Source organism: Prinia subflava, chromosome Z (genome assembly GCF_021018805.1).
Source record: "Prinia subflava isolate CZ2003 ecotype Zambia chromosome Z, Cam_Psub_1.2, whole genome shotgun sequence".
Lineage (NCBI taxonomy): Eukaryota > Metazoa > Chordata > Aves > Passeriformes > Cisticolidae > Prinia > Prinia subflava.
The window spans coordinates 29,433,160-29,460,032 of NC_086283.1; the positions used below are offsets into that span (position 1 = coordinate 29,433,160).

A 26,873-nucleotide genomic window follows, 5' to 3' on the forward strand; every position below is an offset into this window, starting at 1 on the left:
CAGACACGAGTTATTCCATATTCCTGATTTCTCAACTACAGCTCTTCCAGCTCTTGCATTCAGGACTCACCAGACATTCCTATTTCTCTGGCACTCTCCTCATTGCTTTCACATCCTTCCACACTCTATTCTTTCCTTTGCTCTCTTCTGTCACTCCGAACTATCTTGCCCAAACTGAGCAGGGGTCTAAAAAAGGTGACTGGTATTATTTCTAAAAGCCTTTTGTTAAAGGAGAACACCCTGGAAAGTGTATGAGCAGTTACTAAGGCTGTTTTGTTCCTGATTTTGGATCAAGATGTTACACCAAGCTGTAATTGCTGTTCCATCAGACCTCACATGCCCCATCCCTTCACAGATACTTAGGGCCAAGCTTAAGAGGGGCAGCTAGGTGAAAGCTATCAGACTAAGTTCAACAGAAATGTGTGGGGAATTTTATATCCATGGTTTTTCTAATAGGCTCTGCTGTTCTGGGTAGTGCTGTGCTGAAAAATTGAGGCCAGGAAATGAGCAGGGACTTCTCAATAAAAGCAGCAGCAAGTGCTTGTTCACGAATTTTAAAGAATTTCAGTTTAAGAACTTCACAGGTCTTCTTAATATACTGCAAACTCAAAGAGCTTGGCTGTTTTTTATGTGAAACACAGTTTAAAAATGGTAGTATAGTTGTAATACACGTAGTAGCTTTCTTGGCTTCTTCTGACACTCATATTGGAGCAAACTTAGCAGAAATGGCTTCTGCAGCTGCACCTCCAAGTCATCCCCTGCCATGATGTGGCAGTTGAAAGTTGTAACAAAAGTTACATGCACAAAGTGTCTCTACTTTTCTAAATTGATCTGTATACTCTCAGGGTTGCTGTTCCCCAAGGTAATAAGGTTTTCAGGACTCTCTCTCTCAGGGTTGCTGTTCCCCAAGGTAATAAGGCTTTCGAGCTTCTCTTTCCCAAAAGGTCTCATGTCAGAGCCAGAGAAGACAAGCTGAGTCCGCCAGTGCATGTTTCCAAGGTTGTTTATTCTTCATTATCTCTTAGTTCTTTCCCAGCTCTGCAAGGTGTCCCCAGCAGAGCAGGACATGCTGCAGACTGGGCGGATCAGGGGGTCTTGGACCCTTTGTACCATTTCTCTGATCCAACCACCCTCCACAAAGTACTTTTTATTTACAAAATCTTACCAATGCCTACTACCTATGTTAACATGTCATTTCTACTCTAAACCAATCCTTGTGATACAACTCAGCAGAAAATGGGGGAAAAGAACAAGAAGGACAGGACCACTCCCCAATTCTTCCATCTTGCCTCTGCAAACCCATATACTAAAAATCCTAAATTCTACATTCATACTCTGTGATAAACTAGCTACTACTTATTTTGAATTCTCTCAGCTTGTGATTCTTCATACAATGTGGGCGTTCACTCCCATGGACAGGGATCAGAGGCAGTGTCCTCCTGGGCTCTGTGTGAGGCTGGCTGACCCCCTTGTACAGATCCCAGACCCCCCTGTCTGGTCTCCAAACCCTCCAGGGTGGCCAGAGGGATGTCCTGGACTACAACATATACAAATTTAATGCCCCTGCTGAGCATCCTCTCTTATTATTGCCCACAACACAACCCTAGGGGTAGTAAAAAGCCGAACAATCACCATAACCTGGTTCAGAATTCATCCATGTAACTCAGACCGTGAGCAAGGCTTCCATTCAGGAAGCAATTTCTGACTTTTTTGCCTCCCAGATCATAGTCCACATTTTTCCTTCCCTTGGCCTCTCAGGGAAGAAGCTGAGCTCATGGTGTTCATGTGACAATGTTATTTTTCAATACAGAAGCAAATAATGCTCCCCAGAGGGAAAGAACTAATTGGTAGTTGCATTTTCATTCTCCTGGGAGCTGTCAAAAATAAATCATGACACTTCACTGAGCCAGAGAAAAATGATTTCACTTGACCACATTGTCTTCCTCTACTCCTCTCACCTCTTAAAAAGTGAAGGCCAGGGCCAGGAAAGGGAGAAAGAAAAGGGTCCTTCCTCTTCAGTTTAAAGTCATGCCAAGGCACCTAAACCTATTGATGACTTCATGTCGTCTTCCTTAGCATTACAGATACTGCAAGCAGGGGATAAAACAGCAGCATTCAACTTGTTATACACTGCAAACTGAAATTACAGTAAATGCACAGATGCCTTCACTGCATAATGACAAAGAAAACTCCCTGTTATCACCCTTTTGATTTAACACAGAAAGAAGCAGTCTCAATGAGGGACCTCAAGACTGAGAGCTGGATTCTGTTTGCTTGTTTAGTATGTGACAAATCTGCAAACTGACCACGCAAATACAACTTCAATAAATATGTTCACCATCTGTAATAAAAAACAAGCCTTTTAAATAGATGCAGTTCTCTAGGGAAAACATTTATTCAACTGCTTTACAGAGTAAGCCAATTAAGGCCAAATATATTACTTGGAAATAGGTTTTCACTGGGCACAAATATGAGCTGGCTCAACAGTATACTGTATAAAAAATGTTCTTTGAAAGCATCTAAGAAAGGTAAAGCCATATAAGCTTTATCTTTGTTTCTTTAAGGCAAACAAAAAGTATTTGTTTATTCTTTTTTTCTTAAAAAAGTATTACCAAAATATTTTCTTCACAATTACTTCCATATTTCTAAGTAAAGATTTAAGATTGTGTGAGCATGGATGGAGGATATTTATAGCCACAAAAAAAAAATCAGACACTACCAAAAACTTACATGAGAAACAGTGAGCTCATGACGTCATGAAAGCTTTCAGACTTAGAAATGTTTACAAAACACAGAATAGCAAAGCCAGTGATATACACATCACAATTTTCCATAATTAATCTATGTAACTACATAGAAAAAAATTACATAATTACATATAACAGATGTTGTCTGGAAGCACTGGAGTAGATCATGTTATTGAAACTGCTGCAGTGATTTCATGTGGGGAGTGCAATACCTGATCTAAAACCCACTGAAGTGACTTGAAATTTTGTCTGTGGTTCTTCAGCTGGCCACGAATTTATTTATTGTAACATGAAAAGCAGAAAGATGCAGCATAGAAAATAAGAATCCAGAATTATTTAGCAACGACTTCAACTAACAGGGCACGGATCTGTGCTCTTCTTCAGCAGCTCACTCTTACATGCTGTAGAGAGTACTTGGAATAGCTCCTGAGAACTATATACAGACACCAACTCAATGAGGTGTTACGTATCCCCTAAACACATGCCCCAAAAAACACATGGAATACAGAAGAAAGTCTCTCTGGATTGAAATGCATCTCTAACATACATGTTATGCTGTCAACATGTTTATATTACTAATAGAATAGAAATAGCTAAACAAATATCCCCATTAGAAAGAATACTAACTATCTCAGGAAATGCTTGGTAAGGTGTCCCCACCACAGCACATTCTATTTAGAAAACTGCAATGCTGCTCGTATCAGTCATAAATACATGTTTGTTTTATGAATCATACTGGAAATCACACATTAGCTAAAAATTGCAATTGCTAAGTTCCACTGCTGGAAATCACCTTATCAAGAAGTAGAAAGAGTTTAGAGTAAAAATTACAATCTGTGTTGCTGAGAATGGGAACACACAGCTTTTACTTTGATCCTAGAATCAAACCCAGCATTCCTGGTGTGAGGGTGTCACCGCTGTCACACGGTCCTGGGTGGCAGCTGCTGTTTGTACATCCCTGCCAGGGCCTTGGCCGCGCTGTAGATCATCTGCCGACGGGACATGCCTGTGAACACCGCGTGCCAGTCCGTCCTGTTCACGTTCAGCATGCTCTTCTCCAGCACCTCGCCCACTGTCACCAGCAGCCCTGACCACCTCAGGCTGTAGTCCTGAGGGGTGAGACTCTTGGCCTGCGTGTAAAGGTGTGAGAAGGGATTACTGAAACACCTTAGAATTAGTAGATTTGCTTCTGTCTTCAGCTTTAACCAACTTTTGCAAGGAAGCATTCTTGTATCAACAGACCTATGTGACAAATTAAAGGGTGTGAGAATCAAATTTCAGCCTGCCCCATAATTTGCCTAGCCAATTTTCTGGATTTCTATGTATCATGATCCAAGCAACATCTAAAGAGTATAAATTAAAATTGCATACTTAAGAGAGTGAAGACATACCGCCACTACCAGGAAGTAGTTTTGTTTTCTAAAACAGCCAACAGATGAAATCAATAAAAATAAATATTTATACAATATCTGTTCATCCCCAGCTTGGACTGATCCTGTGGCTGCTCTGATCCAGGGATAGCACCAGCACTTGGCCTTGTTAAACCTCATGAGATTCCCATAGATCTATTTCTCAATCTTGTCCATGTCCCTTTGGATGGCCCCATCCCTTGGGGGTGTCACTGCATCCTCAGCTTGGTGTCACCTGCAAACCTGCTGTGGGACCTTGATCCCTCTATGTCGTTAATGAAGATATTAAATCACACTGGTCCAAATATGGTTCCCCTGAGGGATCCCACTGGTCACCGACGTCCATCAGGACATTGAACCATTGACCACGACCATCCAACCAATTCCTTATCCACTGAGCAATCCACCCATCGAATCCATCTCCTATTCAGACTGGGGGAGCACATCCAAGACTTTACAGAAGTCCAGATAAATGACATCTGTAGCCCTTCTCCTGATCTGCAACTGAAACCAGAAGGGGAACACTGGGGAAAGTATCATGGACTTCTCTGGTAGGATGCTCATTCTGGGCATCCTTGTTCATACAGATTTTAATTTGGATTAGTCTATGTCCAGTGCAGATCAAGTTCATCAGTGTGTTCCAGCCTTCCTAGAACTACTGTTTTGCAACAATAACAGCATATATAAGTTTTTAAGAATATGCAGAATAGTTTGGATTGGCAAGAGGCCTTTAAGGATTTTTTCTGTCTTTCTGCATGGTTTTTGGAATGCATTTTGTAAAATCAGAGACAGAGACATATTTCTCCTTTTGCTAATCATCATCTTTTCAAAGCTGCAAGAACTCAGGAAAATAAGAACTAAAACAAATCCCTCAAACATTCACCTTATTGAAATTAGTGTACTGAAGAAAGCCCTGAAGTTACCATTTGCTCTCTCAAAATAACATCTGAAGATCAAACCCCAAACAGTTTTGGTTATAAATTCTTCATGGAAACATTTATTTTAAAAGAATTTTCAGGCCAGAGTTAACTAAAGCACAACTCATATCTACTGTCATGCAACATGCAGTGACTGGAGTAATTCCTAGTCTGTGCCCAACGAAAAAGAAACCCCCTCATGAAATGTTCTGGTGGACAGAACTGCGCACTAGTGGAGTTCATGCCATTACTTCCAATCAAATGAATTACAGTATTTCCAAGATTTAAATCTTTTGATTTCAGAATTTTACATCCTTGTCAGAATAGCACATTTGAAATCAGCCTTGTCTTTTAGGTGGGACTGTGTGTTGATAAGGGACTTAAGTCAAAGCATTAATCTGGAAAATGGGAATCTTTTGCTTTTAGGAATGAGTTTTTAGAGAGTACAGCTTGCTGCCTGCTTGGTTAGTATTTCTTCTTAAATAGAGGAGTAAAACTTGTGCTTCAAAGTGACATATATTGCAGAAGGAGACCCTTGACTAAGAAAAGCATTACTACAAATGTCTAAAGATTAATTCATAAACATGATGCAAAAATATCTTGTATCCTCACAGCATACATGAAAACATTTAAGTGTAATAACTTCCACTGAGAACTGACATCATAATTAAAATTAAAACTTCAGTCTTACATCTCAGCTGTTAATTAGTAAGAAAACTGGAAACTCACCTGCTGAACATATTGTAAAGGCACTGGTGTTGCTTGGGTGAATGCTTCCAGGTGAATTCCATGAATTGGATCCTCAATAATTAGACATCCAATGTCAAACCACCTGCAGTGATGTGCAAATTGTTGTATTTGTGAGTACTGAGTATCACTCTATTGAAAACCAACATGCTAAAAGTTGAATTACAAACATTTTACAAGCTCTATTACAGCTGTAGTAATAATGGAATAATGAAACTCATCAAAGCAATGTGGTATTTTGCAAGTGAAGTTTGCATGTGTCACTTCTCATCCTGTCCCCTCCTATCTATCTATCTATCTCTTATGATAGTGCATGTGTATGCATATGTAAAATATATAAAATACAGAGAAATACAAATTACATAAAACATAGAAATAAAAAAAAAAAAAAAGCTGGAGGGGTAAGTATGTGGGCAGAGAAAATCCCTTAGCCACAGTTATTCTGCTACAGTTTTCACTCAATCTTTCAAAGAACATTTCTCATTAAAAAAACCTTCCCTAACAATTTTTTAAAAAATTGTCTATTTATCATTCATGTTCTACATTTGGAAGACTTTTTGGAAAGTCTCATGCTGTAGCAATGATTTATTCAGACAAACATTTCTGCCTGCCTGTGCCACATAAGCTTCATGGTAAGAGTTTAGTGGACATCATCTTTGTATCAGGGAATAGATCACTGGTATGCTTTGACTGGCAGCTATTAAAGTCTGAGAAAGCCTGGTGGTTAAATATCACTTGCTTCCAAACAATAACGAAGTTACTGGTATTTACTTGTCTTCTAATGTTTGCATTTTTATGCATGTGATGGGCTTTATTTATTTATTTGACAGATACTCTCCTTTTGCTCTGTTTTTACATTTAGTATTTTTAGTGCAATATGAATGAGGAATTTTCTAAATAAATAAAAGTAGGAAGAGTTTTACTTTTTGTTTAGTTTTTATTTCCATCTAGTCTGATTTAGGTGTTTTACTGTCTTTTTGCAGAGGAGTAACTATGACATACATTATTAGTAGTGGTGGGTGTGTCATGGGTTAGCACTGGCCAGATGTTAGTGCACTCATGAATATATGTTTTTTTTCTAACAACTCCTGTGGGATGTGATCAGGAACAGAGCAGAGTAGGCTTAAATCTTGAAAACAAAAAAAACCCCACCAAAACTTTATTAATTACATAAGAACAGGGACAGAAATACTCTTAAACACACACAGAGACAGAAATAAAAACCTCTTAGAACATTTCTTCTCCCAGTTTCTACCTCCCCACCCATCGCTCTTCACAGACCAACCCCTGGGTTTTAGATTAAACAATCACCACTCAAAAACAAACTAATCTTCAATTCAGCAAGGGAGAGAGGAGTCTCTCTTGCACCACAGACTGTTCCTCAGAAAACACGGGTCCACCCCTTATGTGTTTCCATGTCACCCATAGCACCGCCCGGAGAAGTCTGCTAAGGTGACACTCTCTTTTTCCTATGTCCAGCGCTCTCACCGCTGTCTCATAGGCCAAAACTACATACAGGGCTTTTTAAGGATGCTGCATGCCGAGCTCTCCCCCTTTTTACCCAGGGGCCAGGGTTCCAGGAGCAGGTCTGCCCTGAGGGCAGAGGGCACCACCTCACCCTCCCCCTCTTTTTCTCTGCTCGCTCTAACTCTTCAAGTGCCAGTCACTGTAGCAAAAGCAAGGGGCAGCTGCATCTACCCAAAAATGCAGTTTATGTTCAAAAGAGACTCATGTTCAGTCCATGGCTGACATTATGCAAGAAAAGTCCAGCTCCAAGGCTACTCCTCTCATTCTTCCATCGAGTTCCTTCTAATCATGCTTTATCATCTCGGTCCCAGGCCGCTTCCCTCTCTCCAAAAACTACCAGTCATGAGAATCAATGTCTAAGAAAAGTTTCTTTCTGCCAAGCAAGGGTTAACAGTTTCTTCTCGGCAGGGTGCTGCAAGCGGAGGCACTCCCAGGCTCGGCAAACCCCCACGTGGCTGAGCACCTTCTCCCGGAGTTTGGGGGGAGGAGGGGGTGAGCACACACAGAAGGCACTTCTACAGTTTTCCACCCCTCCATCCTGGACGGGGCAGCTCAGTTCCAGTCCTGTCTCTTCTCTTCTCCCCCCTCCCCGGGGGCTCCGGCTTACCTGAGCCGACCACGTGTTTCCCCTCCCCCACCCAGCCTCGTGGCCGGGCAGGGGAAGGAGGCCTGACACGTCCTTCTGCTAAAACCAGGATCCGAAAAGAGACCCAGCCCCTCAGACTCCTGCTTTTAACTCTTTGTGTCCTCAGAGGCGTGTCCAAACCTCTGAGTGACCAACCCAGGTGCCAGCAGAAAAGCTGATCACTGATTAGACTGCCCACATCCCCCTGGAGGAATTCACCTCCCCCCCCAACCACGACAGGGTGATTCCTTGAAACTCCTCTCCTTTGGACATGTACAAACATGGTAACCAGTAGAAGGAAACTATTTAAGTTTGTATTACGAAAAACACAGCATTGTCCCTAATGTTTTGGAATTGAATGATAAAGCTGCTTCAAGAGCTGCTGTCAAACAACATGTTACAAAATCAAGTAACAATGCATTTTGAAACACCATTTTTATGTCTGTGCAGTACAAGTTAGATGCAGTAAGTACATTCTCAGTAAAAGGAAAACAAAAATACATTACTTGGTAAAACCATAGAATTCTAAAGGGCAGAATATCTCCCAATATCTCCTCTGATACAATTTCAGAGAGAGAAGGAATGATGCACTCAACAGTGCACAAACTATTAGCCAAATTCCAAATTTTACAGCTCCTTAATTTTTTCAGTTTATGTCACTTCACTGTGTTTTTACTTGTGAAGCTACAAAAACCTGACAAGGATTTTTTTAATATTAAGGCCTCAAGATGCTTGGACAGAAAGCTGAACATCACGACCAAAACTAAGTCTGCCAGAATACTTCAGACAAATCCTCTCCTCTTCTATTGTTTCATCTTCTCCTCCCCTCCCCTCACAAAGGCTTTGAGACAACAAGGAATATTTCCAACGCGTCTCCACCCCCCTGGAATAAATTTAAGGTTCTCACTTGTCAGGAAGCAGCTCCTCAATGAAGTTTTCCACTGACACAGCAGGCTGCTTCTCGTGGATGACTCCTGTCCGGCGCAGGCTGTCTATCCTCTCCTGGGCTCCCTGAGCGGCAACACAAGCTGTTAGACAAAACTGAACCACAGCTTAGTGCAATGCTTGCAGATCAATCCCAAAAGAACCCTAGAACACACTTTTCAAAATGACTCAATAGGGAAAAAACCCAACAACCTAAACTAGTGAATGGCCAGGAATCCCAAACAGTAACAACACCTATGACAAAGCTAAATAAATATTTTTAGGTTTTTTACATTCCAAGAAAAATACCCCAGGTAGTACGTAAAAAATTCCCAACCTCTGATAGCTTTAACTATCAGTTAAAGCACCAGTGTATATCTGTGTTACTCTGACATTTTTACAACTTAAGGCTTCTTGTGTTTAGAGTCTTTAAGACCTTTGGACCAACTTTCTAAGTGCAAGGGAAAGAATCCATTTGTTGTGGTACATATCCAGCTAACACACAGGAATTATTCCCCTGAAAACGGTTATGCCTCTGAAGTTGTAACAGAAATATTCAACACACTGAAGGAGCTAAATAAGTAAAACAACATGCACATTATTCTGTTTTATCTCAATATAAAATTGCATCAGATAACAAATACACTGCTATGAGGACAGGCTTTACTCCTCTGCAAACACTGCCACAACAGTTAGGGGGAAAGGCTTCCGTTTTCATTAGTTTTTGCTTACATTTAGTAAACAGAAGATGAAACAGCTGTTTTCAGAATTTTCAGTTATTGGCCAGAACTGGTGAAAGAACCTTTGCCAAGCCTTCCTCTGGGCCGGCACAACAGTTTGCAGGGCTGCACAGTGAATTCTTATTTTTCAAAGAGAACACAGATCTGTTCAGGAAGATCAAGTGTTGATCAAACTGTCTTTGATCTACTGGGGAGAAAAAAAATCTGTCTTGGACAATTTCTTTTAATTTCTAACATTTCCAACATTATGTGCATGTTGGTAACAGACTATTCAAAAAATACCTAATGTACTTCAAAACCACAGTAATACCACCACATATGCAAGACGTGATGGCAATCAATGACAGTATAAGGAAACTGACATAAATGGCAAAATACACAGACATAAATACTCTTCACTTGCTGCAAACATGTTTGCAGGAAACCTCAAAAATATTTCAAACAGAGAACTTTAAACTGATCTATGATCCAAATTGACAGAAAAAAGACAAAAAACCCCAAACCACTTAACCCCCATACAACAAAACCAACCAACCAACTAAAAAAAAAACCCACTCAAAAACCCCACAAAAAAAATAACCCCCCCAAAACTTAACAAAACAAACCAAACAACAATCAAACAAAACCAAAACAATAAACCAAACAAAAAACCAAAAACACCCAAACAAACAACAACAAAACCAAAACACCAAAAAATATGCAAAGAAAATGTTTACCTGTCCCAAAAATTGACCATCACTTTACAAGAAAATGAGATCCTTCTGGATGAATTTCTCTTTGCTACTATGATATATCAACTTACCTTTAAGCCTGCAGCATAGCCCACAGGCTGGGGTGCAATGTTGGACTGTGCAGACTCTCCAGTCACAACAGCCATCCCAAAGACTTCCTGAAAGGCATCCCGAATTGCTGCAACTTTCACCTCTTTATTAGAAGTAACCACTATGTCAAGCTCTCCCCCAGTTCCTGCAAAATAATTTTGTAAAATGATCTGTAAAAAATACATCCACATGTGGAATATTCTTCCTTCCCATTGCTGGATAGTTCAAATACAGTTCGACACCTTCTCCAGCTGCTTTCTTCTTTCTCATGCATGGACAATAGCTCTTCCATGAAGCAGAAGTCATTTAAGTTAGCAACTGAAATTCAGATGAATAACTAAGGGATACAAGGATGAAAGACAGGCAGCAGGCACTGACCTATTTTCAGGTTCAGCACCTGAAAAAAATCATGCCACTCATTCAACATGACAATTCACAGGGATTTAGGAAAATAACTCCAGACCTTCATTTGCAAGGATGTTTTGGTGTTCTGTGAAGCAGCAAGGAATATTGCAAACTCCTACAAATGGGATCAAGAATGCTGATGCAGCTCATAAAATCCAGCAAACAGGTGCCAAATTATACAAGAACTAAAAGAAAGGCTTTCATTACTTTTTAGTTGTCCTTGGAATGTGAACTTTGGTGTAATTTTATTGCTCTTTTTAGATATTAAATATCTGTGGAACTTGTACACAGTTCTAAACATTTGCCATAGAGGTGTATTTCCATACAGAAGCAGGAGCTTTCATTAAACTTTTTCATAATGAAACAAAACAATTCATGAATTAAAAGAAATCTAAAACTACTAAAGAAGACTCAATCACACCTCACATTTGTCTGTTACAGTTGGATCACTTCTATTGTGCAGAAACACACCATAAAACCCATCCCTGCTGTGAGAAGCTTTCTCAAGAACAGCTGAATCTTGTCTCAAACGCAGACTATGACATCAGAGAAAGCTGCCTAAGTAAACTGCATCAACCATACGAGCTTACAGAGTTTGCAGTATTTATCCTGATTAAAGAAAAGTTCCCCCACTGATAAGGGTAAACCCAAAACTTAATTTCTAATGAAAAAACAAATTAACTATTTGGCTCGTACTACTCAGCAGACCTCAGTTACAGGAATCATTTTTATGAATAATCACCAGATAGGCTAGAACAGTAGTAAAACCTATTAATTTTGGGGTTTAGGGTAATTTCTTATCCTTTTATTTATCAATTGCTTTGCTGAATGGAATTAGGTGTCCAGATCACTGAACTTGGCGCAATTGTTTTAAATGCTGTGCAACTACAGAACTAAAAGTAATTGAGAGTATCTTTTTGCACTGATTCCTTCTTGATATAAATCAATTTAACATAATTAAACTAGTGTTTAAAATTGACTACAGGCGTTTACTGAAGTCAGTCTTGCCTCACTGCTCAGGAAAAGAAATACTGTTAAAAAGCTTTTAGTGAAACTAAAAACTAATCCATAACATATCTAGTAAATTACTGCCTAACAATTTTAAGAATGCCAACTGTGCCTCATGTTTGGGTGCAGAATATATTCTTCTGTATTATGGATCATCAAATATCAAAACCTTATCTTTTTTCACTAGAGATACTACAGAACTGAAACAAAGACATTACATGGGTTAAAAGAAACCATTTGTGTATCTAGTAAAATGGAAACCTCAAATGAAGGAATTAGATGCACCCTGGGAAATTCAGGGGCAGAACTGTTACATCAACTTAAGCTCTGACATCTGAATGTGAAATTTCGTTGTATCTTGTGCATTATAAACTAAAATGACAGTTCCATATTTAATTTAAGATTCCCTGTTGTCTTTTGTTGTAAATGTACTGTTGTTTATGTTTATGAGGTGACCATTTCCTGTCTAGATAGAAATTGTCTATTCCAGGAGTGCAGCTCTGATGACATTCTCACAATGTGCCAATGAAAACAGTTCAGCTCTTTTCAACAAAGAACTACAGAAATACTATTGGCTCAGATGAGGAAAAAAAATAAAGTTAACCACCTATCCAGAAGCTTTGGTAATTTCAAGTTTTGGCATAAGAAACATGAAATTCCTTTGGCATTGCAGTAATGGAGGGAGAGCAGAGAGAAGTGGGGCTATTGTTGAGGACATGATTTTTATAGAATACATTTCTACTAGGAAGTACAGGCTAAGATTACAAACCTCTGCCCCATTTTCACAACCTGCAACTACAAAACCAATGCAATACATAAATGGCCAAGATACATACACATGCTTCCCCTTTACACAGGACTTTAGAGAGCTTTGAGGAAACCACTGACTTAGTTTACTTAACCAAAATCCTACAGACAAAGCATTTTATTAGAATTACTTCCTCCTCCAGATACAATTGTTCTATCAATAAACACTAGGTCAAACTATCCAGGATACTGACAGATCCTGTTTCTAAAAAGGAACAGTCATGACTGCAACAGAAACCCTAAATATACTTTGCCAAACTGTGCATGATCAACATTTACTGTAGCTTTGCATTGCATCCTGCTACTTTGCTGAAATACCTTTACAAGGCATTGCTGGCTAGCCTCACTGGTTTTATTCCCACCATCTCCTCACTAGACAGCTGCTGGGAAATTTTCCCCTTAAATGTAAGACAATGAACTACTACTCAATAATTAGGTCATCTTCCCCTGTCCTCTGCAGTAGAACAAAAGTGCAGCAGTAGCTGGCTGGGTCACCTAATAGGTTCAGCTGAAAAAAAAACCATTTCAGGAAAACAAAACAATTTAAAAAATAATTTTAATGGTTCCTTCTCAGTCTTAGCTGTTTGCTGACCAGCTCTTTTCATAGGCAGAGCAAGGTCAGTACTGGCACACCTAGGAGGGAGAGCTGCTTATCAGGCTGCTAGGGAATAAAAAACCATACCAAAAAAAAACCCAACCCAAACCAACATCCTGGACAAATGGTGCCTTTTGCTTCCCTCTTTTACTCTCAGGTCAGCTATATGTGACATGCAGCATCTTTCAGTAAAATGAAAAATGGTAACACAAAGCTTTTCTTTCCTATTAATTTTCAAGCTGTAACTCAAACGCTTTTACACTTCAAGTGTAGAATTAGTGTGCTATTGCAGTAGTTTCTCTAGCATTTACAAGCTATACTTGATGGTTTATCATAAACACTTACTGATATATGGGACCATGCCAGGATCCAGCGTTGTGATCATGGTCTCCACTGAATGCTTGGTTTTATCAAGAACAGACTTCACCATGGGATTCTCAGCTACACCCTAAATTTAAGCAAATACATTTCTGTATTATCTTCAGGGTTGATTTTTTTTCCTCCTCAAGAAATTCAAAATGTTATAGTTCAAAAAAACCCACCAAATTTAAGCTGCTCTGTAACATCTGCTGTGCATTACTCAGCACAAACACTGCTGATAGGTTATGACTATCAGTGCCTGGCTTTTCTGTTACAACCTCAAGTTTAAATATTACCTTCCTCATAAATGCAGAAACAGCCCCATCATCTTGCAAAGCCAGGCAGTGCTTCTCCAATTAGCATCCTGGCTGCCTAACGAACATAAAGTCATTATACAGATGGCTCTCGAACACTGAGACTGCTTCTACCTTTAACATAAAGATGCCTTTATGTGTTCATCTGTATAACACAAACAAGACGAAATAATCCCTATTTTTACACCAACCCAAACATGAAGTTATTGCTACAATTTTGTGGAAAACACTCTTGGAACTGCGGAAAGACTGTGCAGGCATCTTTAAATGACTGAAGAAACTGAAACAGTCCTATTTGGTTCCAGACCAATAATATGTCAACTTTAGACTGCTGTAGTTTCCAATATTACTGAGCGTGAAGGAAATCTGAAAGGAAGGTCTATGATTTCTTAACAACACCAGAGAAAAAGGGTATATCAAATTACAACAACAGAAATAAAGGTGACAGTGGCAACTACTGCATGAGCTCTTCAACTGGAAATTGAAGATATATTTCTGTAAAAACTACCACTGCATGTCCCAGATTCTGGCTCATCTTTAAAAAGCACAGACACTGATGTGGGCTTACATACATCACAAACTTGACGGTTTCATTATAATTAATGATTCCTCATTCTTTCACTTCAGAAATTCTCAAGAAGTGGTTACTGAATATACGGAGCATGTGGAATGCTTGATACTGCAATCAAAATCTTTATTACTGGAGTCAATAATACAAACCTGCTCCATGAACAGAAACAGGACACCTTCTGGATCTTAGTGACAGCATTAAAACATCGATGAGCTTGGCTTTTCAATTAATTTGCAACCAAAAGCTCTAGTACTCCAAAAAAGGCTACAGAATCATGTTACAAGTAAAATGTTCTCTTCTAAAACACTGCCACCTACTGCAAATATTAGGAGGAATATAAGACTACAAGGAAAACATTGTTACTCAAAGGAAGAAGGAAAACAGGTTTTTATGATCATGAGAAGACATTTCTCCCTGAAAATGGCAGCATGACTACCCTGGTCTCACTGTACTGATGGAGAAATAATCTTCGTCTTTAAGACCGTATCACTGGAGTAATGGAGGGCTCGGTCTGCCAAGTCACACACAACTTTTTCTGCCAGGTTTTCATGCTTAAAAGGGATTGAAAACCAACATTCTTCAAGTGCACTAGGACAATAATCTTTATTCTTCCTTCACATTCAGTGTGAGATGGGACAGAATGTGGCGTTGCTCTTGAAGAGAGCTCAGTGTTGATGGACAGCCCTCAGATCTTTTTGCCACCATCTTCATGATGCTACTTACAGAAGGGATACAGGCTAATGAAATTCTACTAGTTGATGTCACTGCTTATTTCCTCTGTCCGATTAGATGGCACCCCAAGGAGTATCTGTGTTCTGCACTACACATTCCATGCCTTCTAGCAGAATAATCTAAGTACCTTAGACACTTTGTTGTGATTGAAAAAAACATGCAGTTTGTCTGTCCTTGAAAAAAGACAAAATATAATTTGATTGTTACAGAACAAGCATGACTTGCATCCCACAGGAATCATACTCAGTTAGGAAGTTCTAAAGGGGATATGCAAAGCATTCAGATAAGGTACAACAGACTTCTCTTTTTCTGCATATAGTTTTTGTGAAGTGAAAAATGCCTGTCAGGCCTTGAAGGGTTCTAGAATTTAACCTGGTTTAAGAACGTATCCATATGTAACAGGTTCTATCACAAGTTCCTATCATGGGAATAAAAGTTAAGCTAGAACACCTGCATTAGTACAGTGCCCCCTCTTCTACAGAGAAGTAAAAGCATAGTTTCAGGAAACACCACTATTAAAAACAGACACCTTGCACGTGAGACTGGAAAAAATAAAAGATTTATAGTAGCATGCACTTAAAGAGTGCAACATGACTTCCTGTGGTCAGGACAAATTGGTAAGTCCTCATAAAGATAACAGACAAACCCCATACCTTTATAAACCCCCAGAGTCCTCCAGCAGGTGCTCCACTCTGGGCAGTAGATACTCGGGGATCTTCATGCTCCTCAGGAAAAGTGATTGCAGAACCAGCCCCAGGAGACAAAGATGATGAGAAAGTTGCCTGTTGAGTAATGGGATCTGCCAAAACACCTGTAAGAGGAAAGATTAAAAAACAGTGTTTAATTTGTTATTTAGAAGCAACATGCAATTGTTTAATAGGAAAACAGCAAGAATAATAGAACAATTCCAGGTTAATTCACCTCACTTCTCAAAGGCCCAATAACAATTCTGCTTGTTAAAGGCTAGTAGATCTATTGAATGCAACCACATCTGCTAACAAAATTGAGACTGCCTGCATATTATGTACAAAGTTAAACAATTATTTTTCTTACCATGCTAATTTAAAAGCAGTTCTTTTTACTGTATTCAAATTTTCATAATAAACTCTCAGTAAAGAGAGGCATAAGTGTTAGTCTCTAACCAAAAATAGAGAAATGTTCTCATACAACAGGAAAAGTCAATTTTCTAACACCAAGTGCTGGAGATCAATAATAGTAGAAAAAAGAGGAAGCTTTACACATTTTAAAGAAAAACAAAAGAAACTAAAGCAGTAGAAAAATAAAGTCAGACCCTTTGCCCCATTACTCAAGCTTATTTTAACAGATTTTCCAACACTAGCCTTAATGGAGAGTTATTTTTATTTTACACTGCACAACTGATCGCTCTTTTTAGACACTGTCCCAATACATACTACTTAAAAGCGGTATCACCAATCACAATAAAAGCTTAGCCCAACGGCAGCTGAGGAGCCAAGTTTCCATTCCACAAGCTGAAAATTACATCAGTTCGGCAACCACACCAATTGCCTGCATGGTAGGTATGTATTTTTAGCTATCCCAGGGCAATTTTGTAGCTGCAACACAAGAAAACAGAAGCTGGAGCCATGTGACAGACAGCTTGTTAAGAGAAAGATTTTCAGAACAAACCCCTAAAAATTATGAGTTCACAGCCTGTGATGGTCGTTCTGCGGAAATACAATGGTTGAATGTGGCTCTCTGAGCTGAAGGAAAGCTACTCAGCTGGGCTTTGCTGTGCAAGGTAACAAAAATAAAAATTCTGAAACAAAGATTTTCCTGTGAACCTGAATGCCACTAGAACTTAAAGTGGATTCTGTCCTTGACTATGAATGTATTATCCCTTCTTCTGAGTACAACAAATGAAGTATTACCCAGAAGAATAAAGCAGCCACCCAGGAGATTCCCCCATCCTGTCCCACAAACAGGAAAGCAAATAAACGAAGTTTTACCTGTGACCGGAGGTGCAGAAAATGAAGGCATCAGTGGGCTCTGAGGTGCTCGGCCAGCATGACCTCTGGTGATATCATAGGTGGAAGACATGGAAAAGCCTGAAATGGGGGGACCAATGGGAGGTGCAGGAAGAGCAGCAGAGCTCAGCGGAGGAGGAGCAGAGAACTGGGACACAGGGGTGCTGAAAGCTGCAGGGGCAGGAGGAGGTGGGACAGGGCTTTGGGGTGGTGCAATAGTAGAAGGGGTTGCAGAAGGCACAAGTGGAAGAGAGGCTGAGGCCATCATGGCAGGAGGAACTGGTGACACTCCAGCTGGCAAGGGTGGTGAGTAGGCAGGAGAAGATAGCATGCTTGGTGTGGCAAGGGGGCTGGACAAAGCTACAAAAACAAGGGGGAAAAAAAAAGAGAAAAAAGACTTTTTTAGAAACTTTAATCTCAGAGATGCAGTTATATCATTTTTCAGGCATTTCACAAATAATTTTGAACCAGTCAGGGTTTTTTGCATTCAAAGTGAATTTGAAACTTCTGCTTTTCAGCACCAAAGGCACTTAGTCCTTGGGCCAGTATCTTTTTAAACACATCTCTTCCTGCATGACCCCACTTGTCATTAGCTTAAATAGAGAACTCCACATTTGACTACTGAGTTTACAGGAGCTAAAACCTGCCTCAGAAATTTCTACCTAGTTCCATTATTCCTGAGTGACTGCTGCATCAACTGATAATGCAGGAGGTACCATCTTCAGGAATAAAATACACACTCCTAATATCCAAGAGGATGGGAGTTGTTTCAGAGGTGTGGTACTGTAAAATGGACTGAAAATAAGGCAGCCCTATCTTTTCTGGCACTCATCTTCCTGATCCCTCTGCTCTCCCTGTCTCAGCTGGTCCTTGGATATGGCAATTTTCCTGTCTATAACCAGATTTAGCCAGGAAATTAAGTCAGAAAAACAGAAATTGCCATTTTTGATGGCAGTAACATGCTAAACCAGCTTAAGCATCTCACTGGCCTAAGCCTAACCATCACAGTCAAATGATATGCCAGTCGCACTAATGCTGTGGTCTCCAAACTTGGTCAAACACACCAAGTAGTATAAAAAAACCTCTGAGCATCCATTCCCCCGTGTAAAATTTATTTATATATTGTTTATAAGCACCACTCTACGAATATTACAAAAATTTAAAAATTATGAGAGAAAAACAAAAAAACAAACAAAAATAATTTAAGAGTATAAAACATCTTCTGTTTCCACCAGAAATTGTTTTGATAATGTACTATCAATATAATAAGATAGTTCAGTAAGAATGTTTAACAAACTATGTAATACCATCACTAATAGTAACTTTTAAAGATTGAGCTGAGCAGCTGAAGAAACCACAGTAATTTTCACATCTTCGTTTAACACCTCATGATGCACGAATTTAAAGGTCTGGCTCTGCATTCAGACTATTGTGATGCTTGGGTTTAAGGGCTGAGAAAAACACCTCACAGAGATCCACATGGAGGAATTGCCTCCTTGGCTGTGCTAGCTGTATCATGCCACTCATTTTCCATTCCCATCTACAAACCATGCAAAAGTTTTAGTTGAAATTCAGTTGGCAAATTTTCATATTCCCTGATGTTGATCAATTGCCCCTGCACGATGAACACACTGCAATTTTGTATTTTTAATGACTACATTCAAATCCCAGGGAAACTGTTGGGAAGATGCCTACACAGGTCAGGAAATTTGTCTTTGCAAGTTAATGTCTACAGATCTGACAGTTTTTATGCAACACGTACAGGAATGAATAATGATGGAAGTTATTTCCAAACACCAGTTTTGGATATGGTTTCTCAAAGACATGACTTTCTTACAAAAGTACTTCCTGTATCACTCCTTGTTGAAGTGTCATCTTTACCTGGATGGGACAAATTATGAGTGCATATTTTTTTGAAAATATTGGCTAGTACTACACTGCTGACAGCTTCTTGTCACCACAGAAAACACCAGCAAATCTGAGACTTGTTGTTGGAAAAAAAAAAGTTCATGTCCACATCAATTTCAACAACTCTTTTACAGACCTTGCCACTGGTGGCTAGCAAAACTCTGTGCCATATGAAAAAAAATAAAATTATTCATGGTCACTTCCTACCTAAGTAGAAAATACTACCAAAAATGTACTATTTAAAGACAATTTTTATAAGATTAAATTTATTGACAACATCCTGTGGTACTTCATGCACTTCTGGCTCTGGTTTCTTTGCTTGTGTATGAATGAGGCAGAGAGTACATTTCATGTGTGGTAACATCTCTGCAAGCCTACTCCAGAATCCATTTTTATCCTAGTTAAAGCAACTGCTCCATCATAGGTTATATTTCCATAGTTTTAGTTAAAAATTTTTGCTTTTATTCTAGAACCCATTTAATGTTGTGGGCTAATCTCAATTGATTCCTCCTTTTGACAAGAGAGACTGCACCAGTCTGACTCAACAATACCACGTGTACAAAAAAATTCAGTATCTAGTACTCAAATACGGTGTTCTGAATCTTGAAAAATCAGAAGAAGAGTTCTGATTACCACCCATAAGTGAGACCTTAGAGCACCTTCCAGTACCTAAAGGGCTACAAGACAGCTAGAGGTACTTTTTACAAGGAGGTGGAGTGACACGACAGAGGGAACGGCTTTAAACTGGATGAGGGCAGATTTAGGTCAGATATTTGGAAGAATTGTTCCCTGTGAGGGTGGGGAGTGCCTGGCACAGGGTGCCCAGACAAGCTGTGGCTGCCCCTGGATCCCCTGGAAGTGTCCAAGGCCAGGCTGACCAGGGCTTGGAGCAGCCTGGCATAGTGGAAGGCGTCCCTGCCCATGGCAGGGAACAAAATGATCTTTAAGGTCCTTTCCCACCCAGACCATTCTGGGATTCTATCAGTATTAAAGCACAAGGGATTATTCAGGTTTACCACCATCCCCTAGAGGACTACAAATCTGTTTTAACTCCCTTCTATGCTGCTCATCTAACTGTGGACTGCAGTGGAAGGTATTATTTCCCTGGCCCTGCATCCTTCCAAAATACAAGTGCATCCACATCACTTCCTAAAATAGTTTCAAGAATAAAAGACGTGTTTAAAATATTCTGTGTGGTATCAGATGTATTACAGATAAGGAGCCCACTTCCATGACTAAGAAACAATTTAAATCCATCCAATTAGCCTGGAGAAGAGAACTGCAATTATGCTGATTGCAACTGGTTTTGTAGTGCTTCAAAAGACATGAATAAAGGTTTCTGTACCTAATGTCACAGGTGTAGCAGCAGCAGCAGCCTCCCCTGCTGTGCTTGGAGGGGGTGTGCCAGGTGGAGTCCTCTCTATCCCACTCTCTTCCATCATCTTCCCTCAGCTACAAAAAGCTGTGAGAGGAAAAAAGAAAAAAAAATACATAAAGTGCATCTTGAGAAACAAGGGAAGCAATTTTAAATTAGAATGCAAATGCAAACCAAAACAGTTATTTACATTCCTGAACAGAGCAGGTAATTCAAATGCTAACTATAGGAAAAAAAAACCAAAACCACCGACTTATCCCAAGTACAAAATTACCCAGTGTGTCCCCCTTCTCCTGTATCTTCTCTTCATTTTTAGCCCTGTGATAATACCTCAAACTCCAAGACTCTTTCTAAAATCCTCACTGTGCCTGCCCAGCTATTGCTTCCTAAATATATTTACTGACAGTACTTAGAAGAGTAATAATAGAGAAGTAACTACACATCACAAAGCCCATATATCCCATTGCAAGAAAAACTTAACTACAGGGTGCAATTTTGCTGCATTGTTGAGCTGTAGTAATGCAAACCAGGACCTGTTACTTCCAGCAGAATTAAAATTAATTTACACCAAGTTTACCAGTATAGCCAATTCCTGTAAAATTCATATATCACACTTCTCTGGTGATGTTAACAGAAGTGGAAATAATTGAAGGCTTTGGTTTTTATTTTGAAGGCCAGAAAAATCTTCTGACATATTTGAATAAACCTTTAAAATATACTATGTAATTATAGGCTATAATACTACTTAACTTACAGGCTAAAAACATTAACCTACATGCTTATTTAGCAATATTAGATTAATGTAAAAGGTCGTAGAAGAAGAAAAGTGGAAAAAAATTAAGATTTTCATGAACACCAGGAGATTTTCATACTTCAGTGCAGCAGCAGTTTACAAAAAGTCCTGCTTCCTCACAAGTCTGGTAAACTACCTGTACCACTCCCTGAAGTAGCAGTCCTTAAAGAAATTTTACTGAAATACAACTCTTGTAGAAAGGAATTATATATATCTGTCTATATATGTGTAAATAGATAGGATCAAAACATTTTCCACCATATACATTACATCAGTGGCTATTGAGAACTACCAGCTTAACCCCTTTCAGAATTCACAGAGGAAAAGGCTTAGATAATATGATGACTAAAATTACTCACATGTGTATATAAAAAGAGTTCCACTTACACAAATGCAGGGGCTTTTCTCTATTTAAAAAAAAAAACGAAAGTAAATTTTGCCATTCTCTCATCCTTGTTTCAAAGGTATATACAACTCTTACTTTAACATGAAGGAAAGATTACTAGTAGTACCAAACTGAAAAATCCAGACAGCAGGACATTAATGTCAGTCTTGACAAGTGCACCAAGAGTTTCAAAAACATATGAAAGCATCAAAATCACATAGGAGAAGCCACAGAGCCTCGGACAAATCAGTAGGATTCGCATTAAGTGATTCAGGATAAAATGCTTCAGCCCAGCCATTGAAAGCAAGTTAATGTGGCTTATGTTCAGCACTCTTCAAGAAATTCTTATGACCAATGGATTTCGGGTTCTGAACACCTCCAATTCACATAAAGGCTTCTCTTCAGATGGGACAAAAGGGTTAGTAAGTGCCTGGTGGGGAACAGACTGTCCTTGTAAAGTATACCTAATCCTGACATAAAAAAAAATACAGAGTCTTCCATTAAACTTCACTAAAGGCAAGAATTTGCAATTTCAGGTTTTTGTCTTTTAATCAATCTACAGGAGTTTACATTCTTCTGCACAGAGATATTTCTTAAGTAATTCTTCCAGTTATACACTGCAAAGCATGAAAAAAAATTCCACTGTGCAATTAAAGTAATCACTGACCAAAACCCTAGAAAGATTTCTTTGGGGGTCTTCCAATCTGCTTGATTTCACCTAATGCCATGATTAAGTCTGCTGAGAGGTGCTTACTACTTAAAATAAATGTGGCCATGCAGAATGACTGGTAAAGTTCCACAGAGCAGCTTTCCAAAAACTCTGTGAGGGGATTTTTCAAAGTTTCAGAAACCTATTTCAGTAGTGGTGCTGGGGGCATGGAGAAGCAGCAACCCCCCAAAAGGCCACCTCACATCTGGAAAGTCAGGAATTAGCAGAAATACAAATAACTCTGAAGCTGTTTCTCACTATTAACTTTACAATAAGAAAGATTAAGAACAGAAACAGTAATCCCAAGTGTGCAAAAAATCGAGTCAGTTGCTGAAATATGATAAAAATCCCATATGGAACTGACTTAAACAATGTCTTGACTAGTATGGAGCCTGCACAAACAACAGCTTTCTGTACACTGATTATTCAGTGTGATCCAGTTATGGTTTGCAGGTACTGCCTCATGAAGAAAGTAAATAATTTAAAGAAAAAAATTAAGGGTAAAGACCAGGCATGGGAATAGGCAAAAGGAAAGCAGAAAGTACAATGGGTAACTTGAAGATGATAGCCCACAGTGACAAAATAATCCAGCATCACAGATGACTAAAATGATCCTACAGGATATTGATGAACATAACTGGCCTTGGCAAAACCAGCAGTGAGAAATGGGTGGAAGGAGAAAACCATGGAAAAAAGGACCTATTCACAGTGTTCAGTCCCCAACAAAGATTCCAGTGGGAGTTCCCCCAGCTTCCCTCAGGGATATCAATATGCAGGGAAAACTTTCCCAGTAGGATCAGCCTACAGTTCCTTTATGGCTGCTGGGTGCAAAACTAGGCATTCTTCTCAGTGATTTGAGAACAAACCCAAAAGCTGTAGTAGTAACTCTTCATAATGCAAGCCACAAACACATAACTGGCAACAGGAAGCACCTGGAAACTCAGCCTAACTTCTTAAGGAAGTGACTTTTGTGCCTTCTTGCAAACTAGAACATTTTGCTTTACTAAACTGAAGGCACAAAGGAGAATCCCAGAGACAGGGAAAGTTAAGCACATGGATTAGATGAAAACAAAATCAGTACTGCCACCTAGTGATTTGTGACCAGAAACCTCAAATTTGATTATGCCACGTCTTACTAGAAGAAAATCCTGGTTTGCTTCTAAACCAAAATAAAAAACAAGAGATATGGAAAAGAGCAATTGAGAAAAAAGATATTTCCAGTCATCAGTCGTCCCTAAAACAAACCCTTTAGGAAGTAGAAGCATGAATTTTGTTTGATCAAGTATTTGGTTAAAAACCCCTCCTTTTCCATACAACGAAGACACTATAGGGATGATGGTAACTCTCTCATATTACACAAAGAAAATACAGTACACCCACAATGTCTGTCTCTAGAACTATTTCCACTGATTCTCCCCAGAGGAATTTCATCCATTAACTTAACACCAAATCTCAGTTATTAATCTAACTCCCAAATTAGGGAATTAGGCTGTGTATACTGAAGGAAAAACCAGGCTAAAACTCTGAAATTTTTAACAAGGCTTATGCTAAAAGCAGGAAGTAAATCATTTGATTTAGAGACTAGAGGCTTACCTGGCAAATTATTCATCTTTTCACTTTAGTTTAGTAGAAAGTAATTACATATGTGCTAATGTTTTGCAATAATCTTAACGACTTAACCACACTTCAGAATCATTCTTCAGGTTGTTACTCTGCAATACAGAAATTCACAGCTAATGATAACCTACAAATGGAAATTAGCAAATTTCATGTGGATAAAAACACATTCTCTAGAATCAGCTACACTTCAGAGTTTACAAAGAGGTGTATTTTCAGTCATCTTTAATTGACCCTTCTATTTCAGTGGGTGCTCCTGCTAACAAAACAAAGCAAAAACCCCAAATAAACAAACAAATCCGAGAAACCCACAAAAAGAAACCACAATACATTTAAGCACAGTAAGAGGGGAAACTGCTCTCTAAATAGAGCCTAAAATGAAACATAACCACTAAGCTGGAACACTAAATTGAAATGCCACTAAACTTTTTGACTTTAATCACAGTAGGCATAACTTTTAATTAAGTTTTGACATGCTGCAAACACTGCTACGTGGCTAAGCACATGCTGACAACAGTCCAGAATAAGGTGCACTTAACACCAAACAAATGACAACACTCTCCAAAAAATGAAACCAAAACAGAAGTAGACCCTGAATATATTTAAAACTTTCAGTTGAAAAGTCCCTCATGGTTTGGCTTTTTTTTTTCCCCACTTTTTCCCAAAAAGGGAGAGCACTAAAGGCATAAAACTTCCTTCAGCCTCTGGTCTGGAAAATGTAGGCAGGTCCCAAAGGACACATGAAATCTCAGTGATACCAAAGAAAGTGCACAGAGAGATCATCAGTTTAATCACCTGGTGTTGAACAACTTGTTCCAAAGTCCAAAGCCTTAAAGAGAGGGAAAACCAGGAGAGGGAAAAAAACCCCACAAAACCCCCCCAACAAACCAAGCCCCCCGAACTCTCCTATACCCTGAGACTTTGGGCTCTTCACTTATGTCATACCTCAAACAATGCACCTGTGTGCGAGGTCATCCCTTGACTTGAAACTGAGAGGGTAGACAACTTTTCATGATGAAGGCTTTAGAGTAGAAAACTGAAGCTGGGTCAACTTTCCCCCCATTCATAATGAATCTGATTGCACCAGGTAAATAATACTGTGCACTTATTATTTTGGGGCTCTGTCTAAGTTGTGCTTCCTCCAAGTTAACATGGACACCTCAAAGATGAGAAATGAACTAGAAAATCCACAAATCAAATAACTGTGCAGGGTGCTAGTTTACACATTTTGCAGTACAGCTTAATGCAGAATCTGATGTATTGAATTATCACTAAATAGTGAAAAATACTCAAAATAAAAGTTTAGGTCAGACATTAGGAAGAAATCCTTCTCTGTGAGGGTGGGGAGGCCCTGGCACAGGGTGCCCAGACAGGCTGTGGCTGCCCCTGGATTTCTGGGAGTGTCCAAGGCCAGGCTGGACAGGGCTTGGAGCAACCTGGGATACTGGAAAGTGTCCCTGCCCATGGCACGGGGTGGAACAGAATGATCTTTAGGCCCCTTCTGACCCAAACCATTCTGTGATTCTATATTCCTCACATAAATTGTATTAACTACAACATCTGCATAACATTTTCATCCAAAAAAAAACCCTGAAAAGCAACACCAAACAAGCCTTTTCACCAGTGTCCATAAGAACTAATACAGACCAGGCCAGCTGGAAACTCCAGGCATGACAGCAAGGGCTGTTGGCATTCCCTTGTTACTAGTGCAGACAGAGTCCACAGGCACCATGAACCCAGCAATTTCCATTTTTCCAGAGGCTGCTTGCCTTATCAGAATCATTAGAATTCCAGTTATTTCATCTCACACGTTTTCATGCCATTGCCAACCCCCAGGATTTGCAGCAGACCACACCCCGTCTCCCTCCTCCCTTTGCAATCAAATATTTCCGTGTCACAAACCCCTCACTGAACACCACACACCAGTGAGGGCCGCAGAGGGAGAACTACTGATCTTGAACTGCATAACACCGTCCAGCAATGCCATGAAATAACAGCACCAAAGAAACAGCCTGATGCAGCCTATGCCAACAATCTGCACGCATCGTTTTTCCAGGGTATGGGCATCACAGGATGTGATGCGACAGTTCCAGTACTTTCAGAGGTTATCTCCCAAAGGAAGTAATGTGGGGTTTTTATGTAATAATAAAGCCAAATAAATCACATAAAGAACAAGTTATGCCTCTAGAGACACTACAATAAAGCTCCCAAAGCACCATTTTCATCCGGCATTAGCAGATTGCCGAAGGTGAGGATAAAACCGCAGGCATTTTACCAGGACCAGCACCCCCATTCCCCGCTTCAGGGATGGAATTCGGCGCCCCGAGGCTCCGAACAACCCGGCACCCAGACTGCACGCAGGAGGAAAGCCGACCGGAGGGAGCAGCAGGACGGCACCGGCGACCCAGCGAAGCACAGGGATAAATCGCACCGGGAATTCTGCGCAGTGCTGCTCCCTGACCCTCACCTCACAGCGAGCCTGGGAACACGGCGCTGGGGGCACTCGGAGCGCTGGAGCCGCTGCAGCCCTGCAAGGACGCGCCGGGTCAGAACACGAGGGGCCAGCCCCGCACTTCCCGCAGCCGCTCGGGGCCTCGGCGCCGCCCGACCCAGCCCTCCAGCCGCTCCTCCCCGCCACCAGGCACAACGGCTCACAACGCGACGCCTCCTCGCGCCGCCAAAAGTGCCCTCACCGAGCCCGATCCCGCAGAACCGTCCAGTCTCTTCCCAGCCTTTTCCGTCCTAGAGATACAGAAAAAGAAGCCACGTCCGGCGCCTCCTCAGACTACAACTACCAGCATCCTCCGCGACAGCGCCGCCGCGCCATGCCACGTTTCTCGCGGCCGGGTCCA

General features: G+C 40.1%; 1 protein-coding gene across 9 annotated transcripts; it reads right to left on the reverse strand.

The window, feature by feature from the left end:
- Positions 1–985: 985 nt before the first annotated feature.
- On the reverse strand, positions 986–26,873 carry PRRC1 (proline rich coiled-coil 1). Of its 9 annotated transcripts, XM_063422635.1 has the most exons (12): positions 26,715–26,873; positions 26,489–26,549; positions 23,998–24,116; positions 21,670–21,717; positions 20,488–20,604; positions 17,217–17,594; positions 15,903–16,060; positions 13,618–13,720; positions 10,439–10,602; positions 8,880–8,983; positions 5,803–5,905; positions 986–3,877 (listed from the first exon to the last, which is right to left on the reverse strand). In XM_063422635.1, the coding sequence occupies exons 5-12, from the start codon at positions 20,582–20,584 to the stop codon at positions 3,668–3,670; spliced, it is 1,317 nt and encodes a 438-aa protein (XP_063278705.1). In that variant the 5' UTR covers positions 20,585–20,604; positions 21,670–21,717; positions 23,998–24,116; positions 26,489–26,549; positions 26,715–26,873; the 3' UTR covers positions 986–3,667. The 9 variants fall into 9 exon arrangements, with proteins under 9 accessions (XP_063278705.1, XP_063278708.1, XP_063278710.1 ...); XM_063422638.1 differs by lacking the exon at positions 23,998–24,116; XM_063422640.1 differs by lacking the exon at positions 21,670–21,717.